Genomic DNA, 24,229 nt, shown 5'->3' on the forward strand with positions numbered 1-24,229 from the left:
CGTTCTCCACCAAACGATTTGGTGGCGCCACGGAATTTTGTCCATATCACACATGAGACGCGCGCGGGACGGAAAACCGGGCACAAAACGCTAGTGCCTTGAGATTCTTCAATACTCCGTCTAGGTATAAGTATAGTTCCTATGTCTATGGTAGGTTTAGATAAGGGAAACCTATAGTTATATAAAGATAAAGATTTTAAATAAGAATGAATAACTATCTATATAATTCTATAATTTAATCCTACTTATGGAATGAAACATTTACCAGTATTGTTTTACTTGTTGAAAAGTTATTGCAATGGGTAAAAGCACAAATTGTAACCATTTTTTCCAAATAAAAACGGATTTTCAGTAGAAAACACTTTAACTACTTCTTTTTAAATAAAAAAAATCACAAAAACTTGTGTATTTAATTATAAAACATGTTACCTAAGTCATAAACGTACTACCCGTTTTTCAAACTAACCGCTAAAGTTTTTGTGTCTGATTTTAAACCCGATAAATATTCTTAAGCGTTAGGTGGCGCTTTACACGGAGTACAGAACAACTGCCGGTTGTCTGCTAGTTATCGCTCCCGTATATTTTTGGCAAATCAAACTCCGCGTAAGGAGTCTATTTCTTTATTATGTCTATGGCTCTAACAATAAGCTCTTTCCCCTAAAAAAGTAAATTCAGCTCGGCATATCATTGGCGAAATGCCAAGATAATTTCCGATAAATTAAAAGCTTTCATCTTCGGTTTTCATTTCAGTTGAGTTTGAGTAAGAACTTTATACGTATAGAATACCCGTCGGGAAGGTTTTGAAATGCGTTTCCGATAACTTCAGAACGTTAAAGACATTTCGAATGGTATTAGCCAATTGGGAAATGTACCGGTGTTAGATTTACAAATAAAGGAACCAAGAAAACGTTTTACAAAGCCAGAATAAATTAAGATAACTTATGGGAGTTAGTTTCCAGAACATTCTCCAACATAGATTTCAGTATCAAGACACCCTCTAGACCAAAGAATTGCTTCGGCGGATTTTCATATAGTAGAGAGGTTCAGCAGAGCGCTCTAGTCTATTGAACGATAACGATCATTTACGACGGTTTGCTTTCGCGTTCGGAGTCGAATATGTTAGAGCTTGAAGATGACGCTACATTTTTCTAATAAACAAATCAAGAGAGTCAGTTGTTCTATTAAATGTCAATGCAGCTAAGCCTTGAAAACCTTTTACTACTCAATACAGGAAAATATAGTATAGCTCTCGTAGCCTATATGTAGTTAAAATCAGTAACCCATTTCTCCATGCATATTACAATAACTGAAAGTAATTAGTTAGTAATATTGGTGACTATTTCTTCTGGTCTTCGTTGAAAGCTTACTGATTTTAACTTGAAGGCGTTAAGTAAAATTTCTTTGAGGTTATGCCTAACGAAATTCTCATCAAATCGTTTGCGTAAAACGTAAAAACCGAAGCATAGTGTGTATTCACGAGGCGGGGCTTAGTCCCAATTTCGAATTTCCCGCGTAAAGACCAAACCGCCATCTCGGATCGGAACGGTTTTAAAAAACGTCGGGCGGCCATATTGTCTGTGATATCTCCTAGTGGCTAATCGTGGTGCTATTAATTTTTAAAATTAATTTAAATAACGATAAGGATGAATTTTGTGCTGGATATGCCGAAGGCATTTCTGGGAGTGATAAAATTAGGTATATGCGAAAAATAAGTATTTGCGGAAATATAGAAATTTGTTGGCATTGTTAAAGTCTACACCTTGTTTACCAATAACCTTCAGCCATAAATCCCTTCGCTGTACCGATAGATTTAAGGTTTCAGGGCACTGATTTTTTATAACGGCTGGAACTTTGAAAAAACTCATATCTAAGGGCTTATAGGGTCAATTTCTATTACCACAACCTTGTATTGCACATTTAGACATTTTCACCAGTTATCTGCCAAGGCTTCGAAACACAGCTAAACTTCCAAAATTGTGTTTGACAAAATGACCACCGGCACATCACGTGATAAAAATATTCGTTCGTCATCGTCATCAAACGTCATTCGCATCGAATACACACTATATATTTAAAGGGAATTTAGCCTCCGGTATTTGGTGTGGAACACCAACGTTTGCAGCTCTGGACGCTCTTGCCTTTGGCTTTAGATATCTTTGACGTCACTGTACAGGATAATTTGAAAAATTGAAGGGGTCTTCCGTAAAGATTGCTTTGCAGGCTATATTCCCTTTAATTAAAACTTTGCAGATCAATTATTGAACTTTATTATTTTCTTTTACAGTATTTGTGGTCCATGACTCTTTCATTCATGTTTGCTAAAAGCCATTTGTTGGAAATTCCCACTTGCGACACCAAAGCGATCTGATAGAAATTGCCGCCGTGAAAAATCCTGGCAGATGGCGTAATGAACTGAGGAAAAAGGAACGCAAAAATTCGTAGCCAAAGAAACCGAGAGCCCTCAAGTTGAAAAACACTTTTCCCCTTTATTCCACCCACTCGTAGGAGAGGGCTCAGAGAGTGGTAAGGGCTCGAGCTAAGAAAACTCCTTCTCTTCCTCTCCCCCCGTTTCTACAAGACGAAACCATTTGACCGTAATGGAATACTGGCAAAAATATATGCAGTGCCATCTGATGACGGTTAAATCAACTATATAACCGTCATCGGATGGCGCTGCAGAAGTATGTCAAGGGATTTACTCGTCAGTCCTTCTATTAATTAGTCCAAATTACAACTAATGTGAAATCGGTATGAGTAGAATAAGATATATTTGAGGTAAACCAGGGTACGCGAAATTAACTATTATTTCTCACAACGTAAGTCGTGTTTTAGTATTGTTCTAATGCATTTTTGTTATCGACGTGTACCCTGATTTAGCGAAAGATCTAAAATGTGTTAAAATTATTTTGGAACCGTCGAGGGGTCGGACATTTGTCTTTTGGCTACGGGATTGGATTTTTTTTACATCATCCGGGATTTTCTATGAAGGATTTTACATAAAATATAAAGTCTATGGGGAGGGGGGGGGCGATTTCTACGATTTCGGAAATTCGGATTAGTGGAATTTAACACAAACTTTCAACGGGATTTTGTGAAATGTCCGACTGCTCGAGAACCGCACTGGTTTCATTATCCGTAGTTGTCATTTATATTTCCAGTTGTTTTTTTTTACAAAAGCACGGAGGCCTAATTTCCACTTCGAAAAGTATTTAAAGAGTGAGTAATTATCAGACTACAAGACAGCTTATACTTGATGCGTCAAAAGCTATGGCGAACGCCCCGCCGACGGTATCAGGCCGACCAGGAAAAGACCTTCCACGAATCATCCGCTCACGATACGTCCTTCGATTGGCGTCAATGGCGGGTTGAAAAAGAAGACCCTAAGAATGAGAGAGCAGAAAAACGACTGTAACCCTCAGATGCAACAAAGGAAGTAGCCGGCACTACCACGTTGACACCAAGCCCATAAAACCCTCAGGGTCCAAAAACAGGGAGTCAGATCTCCCCTTGTCAATATGTGAAGACCTCAGTCCTTGCCATAACCGCCATCCACGCCCAACCATAAACCGATGCATAACCAGACTAGGGAAGAGGAAAGGCACTAAGGTGACCGCTGGACCCTGGTGCCTAGGTTTCTAAAACATAAATGGAATTCGGAACCCTCTGAAGTGGCCCGACACCGTACAGTCGATGACGGACCACAGTTTGGTAATGCTAGTGTTCACAGAGTTTTGTCTTTTTAAAAAAGTTTTGATAAAATTAAGTATGCATTTTCATTGAAAGCAATCTTGTTCAAACTCAACTGCAATGCTATAAATAGGCTCATTCTCAGAAGCAAGAAGGCAACATTCTGGAACTTTAAGATTTGTGTCTAATTAAAGAACATCTTCAAGGAATTCATCCTCAACCAATTCGTACAACATTTATAATTTATTAAGTTAGTTTTATTTACCTCGATCATAAGTATGACATAAAATTAGGGTTTCGCTGCTTCATTGCCTGGCAGTTCCAGTGACTAGACAAAACTTGAGGAGAGGTTTTCCTTAGACACATTATTAGTGTTTGGTCATGTGTGAAACAGAAAAACAATTTTGTGAATAGGATACGTTATTCTCATGGTTTAATAACATTAATGGTTTTAAGCCCAATAGCTAACGGATAATTTGTTAATATCGAAAATTGTGAGGGAGACTACTACCAATAACAATAGCTTTAAGTTAAAGGGAATATAACCTCACGTATTTGGTGTGGAAAACCAACGTTTTCAGCCACTGTACTGGGAAATTTGAAAAATTGAAGGAGTCTTCCATAAAGATTGCTTTGCAGGTTATATTCCCTTTAATGTCATATTTAGTTGAATTTCTCCCTTTGAGTGTCTGTCGCTGATTTTTAGTATCGTGTTCGGATTAAGCTGATTTTTCATGGGCATTCTTGAACATTAACTCAATGGTTCTATTTGAGTATCATTCCTCCCAGCATCTGTCCTTAGCCCTCGATTGGATTGATTAAGAGATATACTGCTGCCCTCCCATTAACACATATAAAATAATATGAATAGATTATTATATCTAAAATATAAAAAATTACTTAACCAGTGTTTAGAATCATATTCGAATTTAACAAATTTAATGTTCGTTCAGGGTTTCTGATGCCAATGCTTAACTGGGGATTGTTTCAATTGCGCCAAAAGGATATTCCGCTATGTTTAGATCACACATAAAAAACAAGGTTGATAAAAGCCTTTTAATAAAACGTTGCAGTTAATGGAGAATTATCTGCATTAGGTAAGTATCAAACAATTAACTTTCATCCTTGCAGTTGGTTTATCTAATTTTTGTCACACTTGCTTCTTTTAGAAAATATAAATCTTGGAAAAATAGTTCATCCACCACCTGACCAGAATCTCAAAGGTGTAACAAGTCTTCCTTTTCATTGATTGCAACTTTCAAATGAATTTGAATACCTTAAACGCAAGAGTATCTTGAGTTTAGTAAATTTTGCTAAATAACTCAAGGTGTGAAGGCTGTTTGGATAAGTTTTACAATCTTCCATTAATTTGTTCCCTCAGAATAAGGCACTAGAAACTGATACCGCAAGACCTCAATATTTAAAAGAACTTTTAAATAACAATGCCAGGAATTCTACAGTTTGTTAAGAACAGAAATATGAATAAAAATGTTTGCTTGAAATGATAAATGCCTAGAACTTGTAGGATTGTAGACGTACCTTTGGGTGTACAGCGTGCACCTTCTACAAGTTCCCTCTACATATATTCTGGTGCTGTCAAACCTATATATTATAATTTTTGCATTGTTTGATTATATTTTAATAAGTTTATTTAAGAAAAAACATAATCATGATTTTTTAATCGTAGGCGCAAACTCGGAAAAAAATTAATGCCGTTACGCCACCTAAATTTGTTTCGGTAATAGATAGTGATACAGTTCACGTGTGAATTTAGCTCGATTTGGGAGACATTTAAGGAAGTCCGGGAGGGAATTCCAATCACGGACCGAGGAGGGAGTAAACGAGGTCCGTCGCAGCTGGGTCCTCATAAAGGGGAGGACGTAAGTAGCGCTGCACTTTGAGCCGCGAGGGGGCTGCGCCTAAGACGAGATAGCGCAAGATATTGGCGAGAGTGCACGGTTCGCCTTATGAATGACCGAATTAATTGTGACGAGTCGCTTGTCGTGCAACTGTCGGCTATTCCACGTTGTGGAGCACACGCGTGATGCTAATATCCCACGAGAAGCGAACAGCTTTACGTTGCACCATTTCCAACTTATGCTTACCCGCCTCCGTATGCGGTGACCAGACTGCCGAGCAGTATTCCAGGATTGGCAAGACATACGTTTTGACAGCAGAGGCCTTCGTGGTGAAGTTTTCTGCGGAGAAGGCTGAGCACTCGATAAGCCTGCGAGACGACCCTGGAGATATCAGTGTCCCAGGAGAGTGTGACCCCCAAGTACTTGAACTCAGGTACGTGATAAATTGGGGATCCAACTAACTGATACTCATACAAGAAGGGGGTTACTCCAGGCCGATGCAGGCTTAACACCTTGCCTTTCCGAGCGTTGAGTTGTAGTTTCCATTTGGAACTCCAGGACACAACGTGATCCAGGTCTGCCTGCAGGACGTCATGATCATTAGTGGCTGCAATAGCGCGCGATAGGGCAACGTCATCGGCATAAATGGAAAGCCGGGAGACTATCCCGGTTCCCACATCATTGACATACACCGTAAAGAGTAATGGCCCAAGCACCAAGCCTTGGGGCACGCCAGAGGGGATGGGGTACCACTCGAATTCCGCACCAGGCAGAACTACCCGAAACTCGCGTCCTTCGAGGTAAGAGGCTACTTACAATAGAATGGTACCGCGAACGCCGTAGCTACGCAGTTTAGCAAGAAGAAGCTGATGGGGAACCGTGTCGAACGCCTTCCGGAAATCGAGGAAGACAACATCCACTTGGGAGGCGCTCTCGAGCCCGGTAGACCACGCTTCGACGCAAGAGAGGAGTTGAGTTTCGGTGCTGCAGTCGCACCGGAAACCGTGTTGGGCTTCGGTGATAGCGTCGTGAGTTTCGAGGTGATTGGTGACTGGTATTCCTCTTGGTCCGCGGATAGCCCACCCTTCGGAACCGGCGTTACGTGTTCGCAGTTTCTGGAATTTTGGAAAAGGTTCACTAGGGCACCATACCCCTTTATGATATATAATTGAAATTGCTCTTTCCAAGCTTTTTTGAAAATGAAAATATTTGCCGGGGGGGTGCTAAGTTTACGACAACCCCCTCGAATTCGAATTTAATCATTTTAACGCTCCCTCAAAACACTACTATGCACCGCAGTTAGTTTTCATTGCACCGCACTCCTTTTGGAGATATGTCGTATACTCAGTATCAAGCATTCGGGACGCTGAATATAAAAATATTAACGTTGGGGCTAGGTTATCGACTGCCCCAACTAATGATTTTATTTCAAAAATGACTTCTCAACTGTAAGATAGTCGACATTTTTAGCAGCTTATAAAACAGGCGTAAACGCGAACGTTTACGGTTTTTCCTAACGTTGGAACAGGAAAGTCGTAGACGACCGGGATTAAGGTTGTCTTATTAGCTGCTGAAACTGTGTAATAGAAAAATGAAGATAGAGCTTAGCTTCGCTTACTATGAAGGCAAAGTGAAGTGTAGGGCCAATAATAAAGTTGCGTATTCTAGATTTACAGCGTGTTACGGATAAGAGTACCGAAACTTTTATATTTTATTCTATGGGCCCCTACGAGTTTAAAATGTCAAATGATCTATGGTCCTTAAAAGCCCCGTTTCAGAGTTACGAGACCTCAAAAATCGGGCTGAAAAACATCGAAATCAACGCAAATGTGAATTCTTTATCTTCCTTGACCCCTATTGTTTTCATAAATTTTTTTGCGATAAAGTGATAAACAGATCGTCTAATATCAAAAGATCATTAACAGATTGTTCAGGAGTATGCACCGCCAGTTTTTGAAGTTACTAAATTTAAGCTGGAAAGATTGAATAATTATTAAATCTTGCAAGTTAATGATAACATCAGCTAAACCCTTGTAGTGAGTGAAACGCAAAAACCATGATGGACACATAATGAAATTGGTGTTTAAAAAAAATATATATATATATATATATATATATATATATATATATATATATATATATATATATATATATATATATATATAACAACTGTTCAAAATGCCAACCTGGGGCTCTAATACACAAATGACAACGCCCTAAAATGAAAACTAACGGTGGTGCATAGTAGTGCATTGACGGTGCAAACGATTGGGGTAGTTATTTTATGAATATCAGATGTGGGGGGGCTGTCGTTAACCTAGCCCCACGTTAATATTTTAATATTGGACGGCCCGAACGCTTGATATTGAAATACGTCATATCTCCAAAAAGGATGGTGGTGCAATGAAAACTAACGGCGGTGCATAGTAGTGCATTGATGGTGCAATCGATTATGCGAGTTAAAATTGTCAAATTTGAATACGAGGGGCCTGTCGTTAAGTTAGCCCCCCCCCCAAGCCAACAATTCAAGTTTTTATTTTAACTAATACCCTTCTCGATGTCCCGTATCACAGTTTGCTTGGTCTTTTAGTAAAGCTTTTATGAGAGTTGTGGGGCATTTTAGTTCATTAAATCTTCTTACAAAAATCCAAAAACATAATGTAACGTATCAAAGGGTTCCTTTGGAGTATTTTCCTAAAATGATTTGCTTAACGGTAATTCAAGCTCGCTTCTAAGTTGGTCTTCTTTCTCCTTCTGTTTCATACTTTCAGCACAGCTTCATCAACCCGATTCTCATCTCCACCATTAGTTGGCAATAAAGTCTTGCAAAAACATGCTAATGCCAAATTGTTTTGAACAACATGTCAGGCTTTCAAACATAGGCATTTTGTTGAAATTAGTTTTCAAATTATTATTAATCGCTTTGTTAAGGCAGATTTTATGTGTGTACAAAAAAGTCTTCCAAATAGATTGACTTGTATTTTCTAGCTTTAAATTAACAAACTCTTTCTGGAAAACACTGGGATTTAAATGGTTATAGCCTTCTAAGCTTTGTGGTCTTGCCATGAAAGCTAAAGTTTCCATTAACGCTTTTTCACAAGCTGCACTTGAATCTATTTTAAAAACACATGTAAATATAAGTTGTTTGAATCAAGATAAATAATATGGTTACCTTTTTTTTGGAGGACATCCATGTCTTCAATCAAAATTAGCTTAAGAAAATTAGCTAAATTTTAATAATACTAGAGTGACAAAGGCTTAGATATAAAAACAGTTAGCAGAAGCCATGTTGCCGACTTTTTCTTTGCCGGATATTCCCTACTCAACCAACACAATATCCATCTCTCGGTTCCTGGGGTTCATATTCTTTGGCCTAACGCTGCGGAGCAACATCGTTCAGAATTTTAATTTTTTCTAATGAAAAAAGGTTTGTTCAAAAAAGGAAGTGAATAATGAAATTACAAGACACCAAGACTGTGTACAAACTTTAATGTGATATCTCAATTATTTCTATTAATGTCGTTATAAAGCGTTTAATTTTGTGAAGATTCTTTATATTTTTGTTCTATATCTCAAGAGAAATATTAAGGCTTTGAAATATAAAACAGTTATTTTTAAAACTTTTATTTCAATCTGTGATACAATGACAAAATTTTAAAAATAGATTTTCACTATATATTTAAAGGGCTATTTTACGCCAAATATTTAACAATTATTACCAATAAAATATTCAACTAATATTCTAACAAAAGCTAATTTTCGAAATTTCACTTATCAGATGTCAACGACAATTCAGAGGTATTATCTGCCATTATTAACTAAACAACACAACAAAATCAGTTAAACACTACGGCAGCTATCGCGTCCACAACGTTTAGAGTACTGCCTCATTAATAGGCAAAGATGTGTTTTACCTGCTAGCTGAATTATTAACCTTAAACCATTTTTCACTTGACAATGTTTCAGCAATCACATGTTTTATATTTAATAATGCAAACCAAAGTAAGCTAAGCAGTCACAATCACATGTTTGTTTTTATCCCTCCTTCTCTGATATTTTTTGATATTTTCAATCCGTTTTGTTCGACAAACAGAGAGTGCAATCAATGTCATTTTTAGGAAAAACCGACAAAACGAAGGTGAAATACGTCACAGACCCAGCGAAAACACTGGTCAAAAATGTTTTATCTAGAATTAAACAATTCAAAAAGGAAAAGTTAAAATTTCCCGTGTTAATTTTTTGTAACAGAAATATTTCCCGACTTTGGTTAAATCTATTTTCAGAGAGATCCAGTTTACTGTTTTTCGCGATTCGTTTACTGAATGCTGCAAGCAAATCGCCCTTAGCGTCGTTCATCAGGCTGAGTGATATCATTAACAATACGGTGCCGTACATAGGAATAGTAGTTTGTAAAAAAATGAATGTTTTAAGTAATGACGATGGTTCGGGTTCCTTAAAAACAATTGTAAAATTAAGGCAGAAACTGACGATCCATTCAAACAAGAATAAAGCGATAACATTCACGTAAGACGAATCGAGGGTTTTCACCATTGACATCAACCGCGAATGTCTTAGATGGAAGCAATGCCTGTCAGGAAATTCCAAAAGATTATTCGCTAGTTTAGAAACGCTTGCCCTTAAAGAGACCACAATGAACGACATCACTAGCTGAACCATTAATTTTTGGCTTACTACAATTGACACACTGATGTGATCCAGAACCATAATAAAGCGAGTTAGTATTATATATTCGTGCATGTAACTAGAATTAAACAAAGTCGATTTTACATAATTATCGACTACTTGTTTTCTGCAAGTTGCGTAAACTATACAACCCAACAATACAGTTCCAAGGTGTAAAAATATCAGCGACATCGCGAAAACATTGAGAACTGTCATTGAAAACTTTAAATCTCCATTAGTTTCTTGCAAATATGATATTGCATCTAAGTTATTTAACCTAAATGTTTTATTTAAGATAGATAAATAGACGATGTAGACAAGTACAACAATTTGGGCTGTGTACAGCAGGTGGTAAATTAGAGAAAAGTCGTACTCTTCTCGAACCAGCACCTGCACGTTCCATAATATGGAATAAGTGGAAATAAATACCGTGAAAATTATGGTTACATATTTTAATAGTTTGTATTTTAAGTCTGTTTTCTGATGACGATCGCGCAGTCCCTCACTTTGAAACCACTGACAAATTAAATAAAACAACTTGAACTTCGCCATAGTTTAATTTAAATTTATATCGTCATTGTATTTCAAAGAATCCATGTTATTGCATATTGAAACATTATTATCTCTTAATGCAAATCCAAGACAGTTCAAATTAATATCCACACGACTCACAATTTTGCAGACTTGAACACAATTCGTTTGATATTTGTGCCTGAAATATTATTTTTGCGGTAAAGCCGTATTTACTGATAATCTTTCAGAGGCCAGGTTCTTTGAGCAATCATCAAATTAGTTTCAACAATGCGATACCATAAGCTGCAGCTAAATGAATATAATAAAATATCAAGGTAATGTTTTGGGAATAACATTGCGTGGCAAAAATAACACCTAACCACATTTAGTGCTTCTTTATAACAACCTATTTTTGAGTTAATAAAAAAATAAAAATTTATCTCATTGCGCTTTAAATTTAACTTAATGTGTAATTGTATTTATCAATATAAGAAAATACACATAACTTATGTCAAATGTTAAGTTATAAAGGGCGAAGCTTACCGTTCTTTCATTTTATTTTCTATGGCTTTCAAAATATATACACATGAAGGTGTCACTGCGCGATTGAAAGGAATGGACACGTTCTACAAGAGATCGCGTGCTCTACTGAACGCGAAGTTTGATATATTTACTGTCAATAAAACTATCGGGTACTTTAATGTGGTTATACAAATATTTCTGGTAAATACTTCTGTACTGGCCAAAGGTTATCGATCTATTTGGTTAAAGAAAACTATAAGTAGACCAGGCGATTTCATGGTAATTTTTCAGTTGAAATATAGTTAAATATGACCCGATGTTTTACTAAAACCATTATTGCCAAAGTTAATGTGTTGAGATAAATGCATGTTTAATACAGTTAGCCATTAACATTGTACTAAATTAAATGTATCTATAGTCTACTAAAACCTAAATTAAAGAAATATAGGTACAGTGTGATTTATGAAATCCGATTGCATATATAGGTACAACCGTACCGCTTAAATGTTTGAACCGGTTCAAGATATTAAAGGAATTCTATTACCTAATATCATTAATTATTTGAAATACACCATTGAATGTAACATTTAAGTAGATCGTCTTACTACAGACAGGACTAAAATTTCTTAATTTTATGACTCTGTAAATACAGTTATCCAATTAGCCAATGACAAATAGGGCTTAGCCGTGACGATAGTTTGAATTCTAACCGTTTTCTCAACCTAATTGATAACATTATTTTCATCGAAACCCAAATCCTTTCCATTACACAAATCTTATACAGAGTTGTATACTGGCTGTATACTATATTCATCAGACCCATTCTGCCTTAAGGCTAGTTCCCACTTAGCGAAAAATGCAGTTTTCGCGAAGGAATTGACGCATGCGAGTGAAATTTAGTGAAGCTCAAAGCTACGACGAAAATTAAATTCGTCGCGAAAGTTTCGACAATTCGTCAAGTGGGAACTCGGCTTTACGCAGCTGTGGTCTGGTGGCCAAGAGTTACTTTAAAAATCGTGCAGTCTGAACTGCGCACCGTGTAAAGGTTAGCCTGTATTGCCATTACTGGAGCTTTGAGAACAGCCCCAAGTTCTTCTCTAGAAGTTCTCCTGGACATTCTTCCTCTGCATCTCAACTAAACTGGTTGATGGAAGGCTAATAATTGGGTAAACAGTCACACCAAACTCTATCATGATATTTCTAGTCATTTACCCGAACTTTAGATGGGTTCTGACATCTCAGATGCTAAATTACACTTTAGTAAGCCCTTTGAGGTTAACTTCCCCAGCCGCACGGATTGGGCTAATATTAACCTCGGTGCCAGAGGTCTGGTTTACCGACGGGTCTAAGACCAATTCTAGTACAGGCGCGTGGATGTACTGCCTTAATAATAACTATGGTTTTTACGAAAGCCAGGGAGAATACACTACCGTTTTCCAAGCCGAAATTTCTGCTATCTGCTTCTGTGCCGACTATCAGGGGCGTAGGAACGTTCTAGAAGTTGTAGGGGGCAAAGAGAAACGAAAAGTGGTCTGGAGAATGGTTTTGAATTTTCAATGGGGTGTAGTTTCTCCGAATGCATGTGTACTGTTTACTACTATGTAAATTGGCGGGAAAAGACTGAAATTTAAACACAGTTGAGGTTCTATAAACTGTATATGCTTTTAAAATGATAATTTGAGCCTTTTGAAAATTTCAACTGACCAAAATGTTGGAGGGGGCAATAACATTAGTTGCCCCTCCCAACATAATTCTAGGGAGGGGCATTGCACCCCCCCTGCTCCTGCGGGTTCCTACGCCCCTGCCGACTATTGTCTGGAAAAGAAGCATAGTAGGAAAGTTATCCAAATTTACACGCATAGTCAGGCCGTTCTTAAAGCTCTTAACCAGTATAGTATTACTTCTAAACTGGTTCTTAGCTGCTTAGATGTTCTTTCTGATCTTGGAATGCACAATAAAGTTCAACTTTATTGGATACCTGGTCATAAAGGGCATCACGGGAACGAAAAGGCTAACGCCTTGGCCCGGGAGGGTGCAAGAGCTGGGTTTAGTGGACCTGAACCTGCTCTACCCATCCCCCGTGGCTTGGTACGCAGCTTGGTCTCCAAGTATATGTTGGATCGTCAACTCAAGCTTTGGCTTGAGATGGATGATCAAAGGCAGGCCAGGGAGTTTATCCCTGGCCCGTCTAGGCAGAGAGCAAAAGAGCTACTCTCACTCTCTAAAACGAATATAAAGTTGGTAACTAGCCTACTAACAGCCCATTGCCAACTTAACAGACACCTAAATCTTATTGGCGTCAGTGATGACCCAATTTGTAGGGCTTGTCTAACCGAGGAGGAAACTGCCTCTCACATTCTTTGTAGCTGTGACAATTATGCGGCTCAAACGTTTGAGCATCTTGGTACGCGCCGGTTGGAGACGCATGACTTCTTCAACATCCCGGCCAAACAGATTCTTAACTTTCTCTCGGAAATAGGACTTTTTACCTAAAGTCACAGGCTGGGGGTTGCACAATGGACCTAAGGTCGAAGTGCACGGCTTTCCACCCCCTTCAACAATTAATTAACTAATTTATAACTACGTTTAACTGTCCCGGTCTTAAATAGTTATCAACTTATCATTGACTCGAGGTTGATAGATTGGAACATCAAGTATTTAATTTCTTCTTAACTCTCTAATCCTGCTCGTGCGCCTTGTCTCGGGTTCAAATCCTCATCGTCTGTCTCCTGTAGCACATACAGTCGTTTTAGGGTTGAGGTCTGGTCGAAAGGTCGCTTTATAATCGACGACCAAATGCCGACTTAAAAACGTCTGAACGTTTTTCGTCACCGAAGCCCTAAGTCCTTTTTTGGGACTATTAATGGTCGATATGCCGATCATTATCCGACTTAAAATAGACCTTACATTTAATTATTTAATTCGACATTAAGTTTTATTTCTATTTCATATGTATGGTTGGCTTGGTTTAATAATGTCGTAACTCTAACTTAATAACGACGTAAGTTAAAGTTACGACTTTATTAACCCAAGCCAACGATGAGGTGATGTACATTTACAAAATTTGATAAATCAGTTTTGGGTCGGAAATAAGCATTAATATAAAGTCGGCCCGACGTAGTTTCGGAATCGGTTCTTAAGTCTATTAAAAGTCGGTAAAGAGTCGACGTTTTGTAGTCGGCCGACCCTTTTACCCCTAGGACATTTCGACCCTAAATCCGAGGGTGTTTAAATCCGACTTTAGTGTTTAGTACCTTTTGCCGACGTCGGCCCGACTCTAATTTGCTACAGGGGGTGTCACTGTCAGTTTCACTAAAATCGTCATCTTCTGATTCGTGATCCTCCTCTCTAAGCCTATTTTGTAGTAAACAGCATGCATAACCTATACGGGCTGCCAGATGGTAATGCAGAGTACGGTGTTGTAATAAACAACGAAACACTTGTTTCAATAGCCAATACAGCGTTCAATTATGCATTGGGTTGCACATAGTGCATTTGAAAGGTTTTCTTCTGGAGACCCTTCTTGTGGGTGTAGTGTGGGCACCATTCTAACACGAGCATAAGGGGTACCCGCTGTCACCTAAACATTTTAATATGGACATTGTTTTAGTTATCAAGTTCAGTTCTATAATACAAATTACCGTTGTTTTTATTGGTAACAAGCAAGAGTAATAAAATGTTACCTTACCGATTAATCAAGAATTTCGTCGTCCATTACGTACCGATTTTCTAGAAAGGTTTATATGGCTGACATTCGGAAGACGTGGGAATCGTGAGAGGACCCGGGAAATTTAGCAATTTGTGGTCATAAATCTGTTTTTGGAGTAAAATTAAAGACATAATTATATTTTATGATTATTTATTGTTATTGGTGCCTACATTAAGATAAAAACAAATTATAACTATTTGAACATTGAGAGTATTTAAGCCTTTTCTATTTACGTAGGTATCTTATCTAAGTTGTTCATTTTAAGCAGTGCGAGCAGCTTTCACGAAATGAGTCCTATCAACTGCTTCAAATATTCCGCGGAATTGGGCAATTTCAGATAACCTAATTAAGGGATATTTTTAATTAAAAATGAGTAACACATATTTCGGAATGAAAGTACCTTATTTTGTTGATCATGAATTGTTTCTCTGTGACTAGAAATTTTATTACTTCATTCATGAGCACTTCTCTTATGCATCTACAAACTGCAGTGAGACAACGGCTCACAGTAGGCTGACTAACTACGATAAATAGATCTTTCCCAATGGCCCGCTGATAACATCCCACGGCTACGAATCTTAATCTAAGTAGGTAAACAAAGGTTGGTATATAATATAAATATATTTAGCTTGAGTATCCATCCACTGGAATGGCAAGAGCGTGATTTCAAGTAAGGCGATTGCCTAGATTATCCCATAGTCGGTATGAAATGTCCTTTTTAATTCTCGACAACCCTTTAAATTGCTAATCCTCTAAATCAAATTCTTATTTTAGTAAAATTAAAAATTAAATTCATCAAATAAAATACATATAATTGAAGGTAAAACCTGCGTCGGTTACTTAGAATCATCCGATAAGTCTTACAGACATGTTAATAATGGACAGGCGTATGTAATTTTAATATTTTAAATTTAATAGTCAAAAACCACAAAAGAAAGCTTTTTATACACATATGTATATATTCATATATTTATTTAACCAAGGTACCATAAAACTGTTTAATATACCGTTAATTATCAGTAACATTATAATAAGTTAAACACGGAAGGATTTCGGTTGATAATTATGACATTATGTCAGCTAGGAGCAACAAACAGAGCACCCCACACAAAGAGGACGCAACCAGTCAAAAGTCGTGGATTTTCTTGTGTACAGTTTTCATTGGCTCGTCCAATGAAATTCGTACACATCACTGCGTTAGCGTGTTTAAAGGCTAGCTGCGTTCTTCTTGTGTTTGTTGCTCCTAGGTGTCAGTATTTGATTAACCGGTGTGTGTGGGATATCAATTCATCCTATATCACCGGTAGTCTCATCATAAACGCCCTGCGCTAGTGTCCACAAAACGGACGGGTGACGAAACAGCCTCGAGCAGCAAGGGACCCTACTGCTGACAGTCGCACCCTCGACGCAAGCCACCAAACCCTCCAAAAGGTGCAGCAATGGGACAACCACTCCCTACTTTGCGCACCGCTGTGGGAATAAGGGTACATGCTATTGCATCCCCTGGGGACACCATACCTACTCAAGTAGGGATCCACACGCCCTTTAGAAAAGGCCCCAAAAGGCACACCGCGACCCAGAAATTAGCTATTAGTTGACTCTCTAGCTCCTGGGGGTTGGTTTCCCGTCAATACCCGGTGAGAAAAATCCAATTAGTAATTAGTTGACTCTCTGGCTCCTGAGGGTTGGTTTCCCGTCAATACCCGGTGAGAAAAATCCAATTAGCCATTGACACTCTGGCTCCTGTGGGTTGGTTTCCCGTCAATAACCGGTGAGAAAAATCCAATTAGCTATTAGCAAAAGTGACATAATTAACAAAAGTGTGACTATCCCTGTACTTTCGTATGCTAAAGGTTTAATAAATGCTCGACTTGAGATCAACCACATAACAGACTATTTATTGTCGCTTTTCTGGATCTTTTTTTAGTCTATGATATTATATCGTAGCAGATGGCGATAGCATCTCCACAGAACGACCAAAAATCAAAAAATACACTAACTTTGACTTGTGCTACTTAGTTCCTCCGTTCCTCACTACGAGGCGTTATTTGTTGGTTTTATCTTCCTTCCCTCCCCAAGGCATACTTTCCCTTCTCCCCTCCCAACTTGTATTTCGCTCGCAACATTCATTCGGAAATAGGTCCGATTGACACACTTTTGGTAATTTTGTCACTTTTGCTATTAGTTGACTCTCTGGCTCCTGAGTATTGGTTTCCCGTTAATACCCGGTGAGAAAAATTATATTTTACTCACTGGCCCCTGTGGGTTGGTTTACCGTCAATACCAGTGGCGTCACCAGGATTTCAAAACTGGTGGCGCTTTAGCCATAAGCACTGGTCAGGGGCGTCTCTTTGAGTGATATGGGACTCCCTAAAAGCTTTATAAAGCTGAAACGTTGAGGCTGACTAGGAAAAATAAAATTTTTGATGGCCATTTTTATTTTGAAGAAACTTTTCGCCAAGTGAATTGGAAAGATTCTGAATTTTAGGAGGCGCTTTTCGGAAATTTTAGGTGGCGCTTCAGAATTTTTTAAGGTGGCTCAAGCGCCGCCTAAAACACCCTAGCGACGCCACTGGTCAATACCCGGTGAGAAAATCCAATTAGCTATTATTTTTGGTTTCCCCTCGAGACTCGGTGAGAAAAATCCATTTAGGTTCTCATCCGTTGCCTTCTTAACGGTATGTTTATAGCTGAAAACTATTCGTGAGTTCTGAACCGTTAAGAGAACGGCTTAGGACTAAGCTGTGACGTCATGCAAAAGTTCTGGATAGTTCAGAACTTTTGTACGAATAGTTGTGATTCGTACGATTTGACGTACGCAGCCCGATGTGCAGACGAATTTTAGAGATTTCAACCTTGAGTTCCGGCCAGTACTTACTCTTGAGCAGGTACCATTTAGAACGGTTCCGAACGGTTCAACAAGAGGTTCTTGTCTGCGAATAGTTTGCATTTGGGTAGTTCTAGAATTTTTTTGCCGAATAGTGCGCGTGGGGACTGGTTGAACGGTTCAGAACTCACGAATAGTTTTCAGCTAATATGATTTTGTGGGGGATAGAATAGGAGTGAGAAAAGTGAGCCAGTGAGAAAATTAGGACTACCCAAAAAGGTCTTTAGAAGACTAAGAAGAGGGTAAAGAGTCCCCGGGACTCCCTCAAATTATTTCGTTAGCTGTGTAAAAAGAGGGAAAATTTCGAGAATTTAATAAAAAGTAGAATTATTTTTCTCTTTGAGACATGAGATGATGAGACTTTTCTGTATAGTGTATACTGACCGTCGCTGTGTCAGCTCTCCGAATATTAGTCGGACTGACTCCCTACGGAGATAGAGCTCCCCTATCTACTTATCTGTGAGGCCTATAGAAATTGACAATGACCAACGAAAAATTTGGAAAACTTGGGCCACCAGGGAAAAACCTCTTTTAACTTTAACAGGTGTGGCCCATGGACTAATTAACACAGGGACACCCCGTTCCCATGTTATTCCTATAGGGAGCTCCGAAAGACCCTTGTTAAATCATGGACTAATAACACAATTAGTCCATGCGCCAATAGACTAGTATCAGCGTGACGTCACGCAACGTCACCCATGCTTTTTTCCATGGAGAAAAAATTTCGCCTAAAATGGCTGCCATGGCCAAAGCTACTCTATATTTAGAATTCATCAACTTGAAATTGAATACGTATTACAGGCTAGAGTACCGGCTATAATTCTGGAAGTAGTCAGTAAACAGTTATTACACTACGATCTTAACCTAAAGGCTGAGAAGCTACGAGTTGCTGTTTGACTGGCGATAATTACTCAACTAAGCAAAACATGAAAATTTTTGGTATTTACAGCTCGACGGGATATTAAACATAGACCAACAGTGCAGCTGGATGGCTATGACCGCCATGCTGGTATCATTTTTTCCAATTGGAAAAAGCATGGGTAACGTATTATCCAAAACCCTATTCTGTGACGCAAGTTGTACGCCTACCAAACATTTTTTCAAAAGGTGGCGTTAGTAGTCGAGGGTAACGTTGAGAAGACTCATTACTTGATAATATTTATGTGCATGGGCCAAGTAGATTAACATCCAGCTCATTATCCTTTCTAAGTTTCTCTCATCTGGAGCTATGAGTTTCGTTTTGGGTAATCACTTTAGCCAATCAGGAGACTCAATCCAAATAAGGTTTCCAGATCATTTAAATACTTCCAGTATGAAAACAAAGTTTAATTACTTCAGGTATAACGTGTTTGTCTAAACATTTTAATGATTTGATACTCGAAACACTATTTAACTGGCACAACTCTGACCATAATATTTAAAGAAGGTATTATATCATTAACAATAAGGCAAAAAATAGGTTTATTGCAAAATTAGACACGTTCAAATATAACAAAAATCAACTATTCAATTAAATAATTTTGGGGGGTGTTGGGGTAAAAATTATTAAAATACCACAAATCATAATTTGAAAGACAATTTTTTCAACACAATGTTTAAGGCAATTAATAATGAAAATGAATAAAGTTTGATAAAGCTAAACGGCCCACAGCTAGCAAGATGATATAATTTGATAGAAAAACTTTTCAAAAAGGAGTATTATAATATTCAAAACGCACACATTTTCTTTTAACCAACATACCGACATTACAAATTCAGAAATATTATTCGTTAAAAAAACAAGACATATACTATAAGTACTTTTTTTCTACCAAAAGCAAATTTAAGTGTATTTCCTTTCGATTTACTTAAAAAACATGCAATGGTGATTTTTAAAGTGAATATTAAAAATTATTATAGCACAGTCGCTGGGTGTTTTTGTGTAGATTAACGATTTAAAAAGTTAAAATAGTAAACAGCTACTTTATCCACAATAATTAAAATTAAACAGATTTCTCTCATTTAGATTACACACGTTACAATTTCATACTATAATGTTAATGGCCTACCATGTTATCATTATCATAAAAAAGATGTCAAACTGCCGTATTTATATTTTAACCTTTTCCTATGTTTAATACCTTTTTCTCTGTTTCGTTTACTCTCAAAACCAGTAAATTTAATATATTTGTAAGTTTTGTTATATAACATTTTTCCATGAAAATTCTAAATAACACTGGGTTTTTCTTTTATTTGTACCAATTATATAAAATAAATTTGTGCGTTTTCTTAAGCAATATGGCAATATATAAATTTTTCATTTTTAAAACTATTTTTCAAATAAATTAAGTATAAAATAAAGATTTTTTTTAAATTTGTGGATTTTTTTTCAAAAAACCCAGAGTATTTAGACAATTTTTAAGACAATAACATTTTGAAATTTATCTGTGCTCTCGACTAATCACGTGTGCGTAAAAATCGTATTTTCCATCGCACATTTCCCCACACATATTGCACCTCCATGGATTTGTATCAGAATGCATGCCTTTGTGCAAATAATACAGCGTTCTATCTGGAAATATGATACCACAATGGTGGCATTCTGTAGGTGATTCGATGGCATCTCGAGCAATTGAGCTCTGTTCGGTGGAAACAGTGGATGAAGTACTTCTTTTTCTATGCACGCAACTCAACAATGGTTTGGAATCCGGTAGTTCTCTTCTACCATTATCCCTTGAGTTGTTGGATGCATTTTCTATCAAATTACGAACGCTTGTTGAAACTTTACTTTCCCCAGCATCGCAGCAATGAGGCCTATGGCAAGGTTTTCTCTTTTTGTCATTCTTTAGAGCTCTTTGATTTAAATTATTTATCTCGGGTTTTTGCTCGACTGCTCTGGCTTGATTTGACCCATCATCTTCGCTAGAATTATTTCTCCTGCCCGATGTTTCAGGCCCATTTGCGGTAGAAGTTCCTTTAGAGTTACGTAGATGGGCTGCAAAATGATTACCAACTTCCATATCTTCTTCATCACCCGTACCTGGGCGATTTAACATATTTCCATCTTCTGGACCAATTGTATCGGAGTTATCCATCGTACTCGTAGGCTGAGCCCCTGCGCTACTACTACATGAATTGTGTCCGTCGTCTATTTCGATTGGTTCTTGTTTTAAATCACTCGATGAACACAAAAACGGAGCTTCACTTCTTCCATTTTCCGAATTAACAGGGAAAAGAACAGTTTTGTCTTTCATAGAGGATGAAACATCAGTCATTGCTGATGTGCCAGGAAATGAAGGATCAAGAAGTGGTCCAGGAAGAGAAGACGAACATAACGGTAGTGGCAAAAAGGAACTTGAAGCTTGATAGCGTCTGAAAGATGATGGTTGATGTTCTTCTGGTTGTGAAGTACAGTTATTTGTACCACTATTGATATTTTCATTATTGTTATTTAATGAAGTGTCGCTAGCAAATGACGCAGTAGAAGTAGGAACGCTTATGTTATCTTGGGTGTTGAACGTGAAATTTTGAGATACACGAGCCAAATCCATTCCGTCAACGAGATCGCTGGGTGGCATCACAGTTCCATCTTCCAAATTGAGTAGCGGCACTTTGCTAGCTAATGGAGTAGAAGCTCCATTTTTCAAGTGAGTGTTTGTGTAGTGTATTTTGGCTCCTGCTATTGTCGTCGCCCTAAATCCACAAATACGACAGACTTTGTCTTTAGAAATTCCTGAATGATCCGAAGCCAGATGAGCCTTTAAGGAAGGTTTCATACTGTAGCTTTTGATACAAAAAGGGCATTTGTAAGGTCTCTGCTTCGAGTGTTGCCGCACCAAATGTTCCATCAGATGATCATTGCGAGTGAATTTTTTTGCACAAATACGACATTCGTACGGCCTGACTCCTAAATGACTCATCTTATGACGTAACATGTTGAAATGCATGGTGAATTTCATTTGACAGAGGTCGCACTGAAATTCTTTTGGTTTGGCTGAATTTGACCTGATCATCGGCAAATTTGACTTGGAATCTCTCTCTCCACTTTTATGAAAGGATAGTAAATGTTCAGTCAATCCATCCCTATCAGGTGCTTGAAATGCACAATGTCGATAATGGCAAGAATAAAGCATTAAACTTCGAGTTGGTCTCTGATCACAGTTCTTATCCTCTTTTAATTCTATAATGTGATGAAAAGCTGTGTCTCCTTGATTTTCTAAGTCTGACATTGTTGTGGGGCGATTAGACGAATGAGAAGATCGAAAATGATCATTTTCGTGATTAATGTGAAAAAATTTGGCGCTATTATTAGCTGTCGAAGCGCTGTCCAACATAACATCAACCATAGAACTTGAGCCTGACGTGTCTCCAGCGTTATTACTACAAAAATTAACATGAACTGGTAACGGAGCTACAGCTTCTACGTTGGACTCCAACACAGGCACTCCGCTAGCTTTCCTATCACGGTTTTCAGGTTCATTCGGTTGTTTGATATCGTCTCCAAAAGAAGATGGATCTTTCACTTCTGCCATTCTCACAAATGGTTCTTTCTCAGACATTAATAAGCTAAACGTAATAAGAAGATTTAAAAAATATTCAAAGCTTGAGGGACTCATAAAGTAATCGATAACTTACGTTTATAGGATTTTTGCTAAGCCTAAATTCAGGGACATTTTGCCAAGGCTTATCGAAAGTCAACCAAAATTTTAAAACGTAACTATTAAAACTACAGAAATATAAATTGTTATGAAGATAAAACTGAAACCTGCCAGCTACTCCAGTAATTTTCCCCTAAATAATATCAACCAATACATAAATTTGTTTCGTAAAATTAAGAATAAACCTTGTAAAAAATGACAATTTACGTAACTTCTGGCACCGCCACCTGCATGCGTTTATTATGATAACGGCCCGGTCCAAATTTTCCTTCCCCATGAATTTTTCGCGACCGTCGATATATACCGCTGGGAGCGCTGTCTGAACAACAGCGGGAAGTTTTACTTGTTTTAAAATGGCAGTAAAATTGAATTATTAGGTATTTTTCTTCCATTTTCGAAAATTTGGCAGAAATTTACAATATACCAGGGAATTTAGTATGTTGTCATTTCGAAAAGTTTTTTTAAAATAAATATTCCAATATTTTTAGTAGTAACAGTTTATTGCTAAGCCTACCTTTAATGAAAATAGCTATTCGCGACCGCCGGTTTCCCCTTCCATAAAAAGTTGTTGAGGTTAACGGTAATAATTAATGTAGGGAGCTGTTGGCTCGCGTAGCATGCAGGACTTGCCACCACCCTCCTACGCATTGTAACCCGGCCACCTGAATTAGTGGCTTCAAAAGTCGATTGATGACTTAGGCCTAAGGTGGTGCCTTGGATATTATTATTATGATTATTATTATTAAAGGTTATTATGATTATTATGAAACGGCGTTACTGCGTTAGCTTCTCTTGTGCTTATGATCTAGCCTCTACTACAAATTATTAAACAGTTATAAGAACTTTTTTCTTAACTAAAATATAAGCAAACGGTGCAAAAATTTTATTAAAATGCAAGTACCATTATTTATAAAGTCAAATTTACGAATGACGACGAGGAAAAACTAATAGCGTCTGCTTTAGCCGCTAGCTATCTAGGTTTCGATGGCGAACCAAAGGGGGCGACCGAAACGAGTCTAGGTGGCGTAACGGCGCTAGCTTCTCCGAGGTAGTGCCTATGATTTAGCGTCTGCTACTGACCAATTAAGAAGTTATAGGAACGTTTTTTTTCTTAAATAATCTTATCAAAATATAATCAAACGATGCAAAAATTATAAATTTACGGATAACGATGAGGGAAACCATAAGTGTATAATATTCTAACATAAGTGTAACACTTCTTATTTTTAACATGCAAAAATTTTTCTGAGAGCTATTCACAACTTGTGATCAGTAAATGCGACGAAGCCCGTAATGCAGTTTGTCTTGTGAATCACAAGATAAACTGCATTACGGGCTTCGTCGCATGCGGCATTTGGCATCTGCTCGCTCCCGCATCACACAACACACATAGCCTTTGACAGCTCCTCGTGATGACGTCACTTCCTTACTAGCTCTCAGTAAAGTCATATAGAGAATATTCTCTATGGTAAAATATTCCCCAAAGTGACAAACTTATAGAACGTTATTATAGAATTATGGGAAAACTAATAGGCGCTACTTATCGAGGTTTCAATAGCGAACTAAAGGGGGCGTAGCGATTGTTTTCGGTCGCGAATAATCTACATTATAATCAATAATTAAAATTACATTGAAATCTATAAATATTACAACGACTTACTATCAAATATTATCGAAATACCATTCATAAGCTGATACAAAATGACCACGTGCACTTTGGTTTACATGGTTA

General features: G+C 37.7%; 2 protein-coding genes across 2 annotated transcripts in view; one reads left to right on the top strand and one right to left on the bottom strand.

The window, feature by feature from the left end:
- LOC149948981 (mite group 2 allergen Tyr p 2-like) overlaps positions 1 to 24,229 on the top strand; it is a 327,603-nt gene that overhangs the window by 118,216 nt on the left and 185,158 nt on the right. The window lies entirely within an intron of this gene.
- Positions 19,311 to 22,619, bottom strand: LOC149948985 (uncharacterized). Its single transcript, XM_090174200.1, has 2 exons — positions 22,475 to 22,619; positions 19,311 to 22,405 (listed from the first exon to the last, which is right to left on the bottom strand). Exon 2 carries the CDS (start codon positions 22,396 to 22,398, stop codon positions 20,281 to 20,283), a length of 2,118 nt encoding a protein of 705 aa, XP_090030326.1. The 5' UTR covers positions 22,399 to 22,405; positions 22,475 to 22,619; the 3' UTR covers positions 19,311 to 20,280.

The sequence above is a fragment of the Leiobunum rupestre genome, chromosome 4 (genome assembly GCF_980474605.1).
Source record: "Leiobunum rupestre chromosome 4, qqLeiRupe1.1.hap1, whole genome shotgun sequence".
NCBI lineage: Eukaryota > Metazoa > Arthropoda > Arachnida > Opiliones > Sclerosomatidae > Leiobunum > Leiobunum rupestre.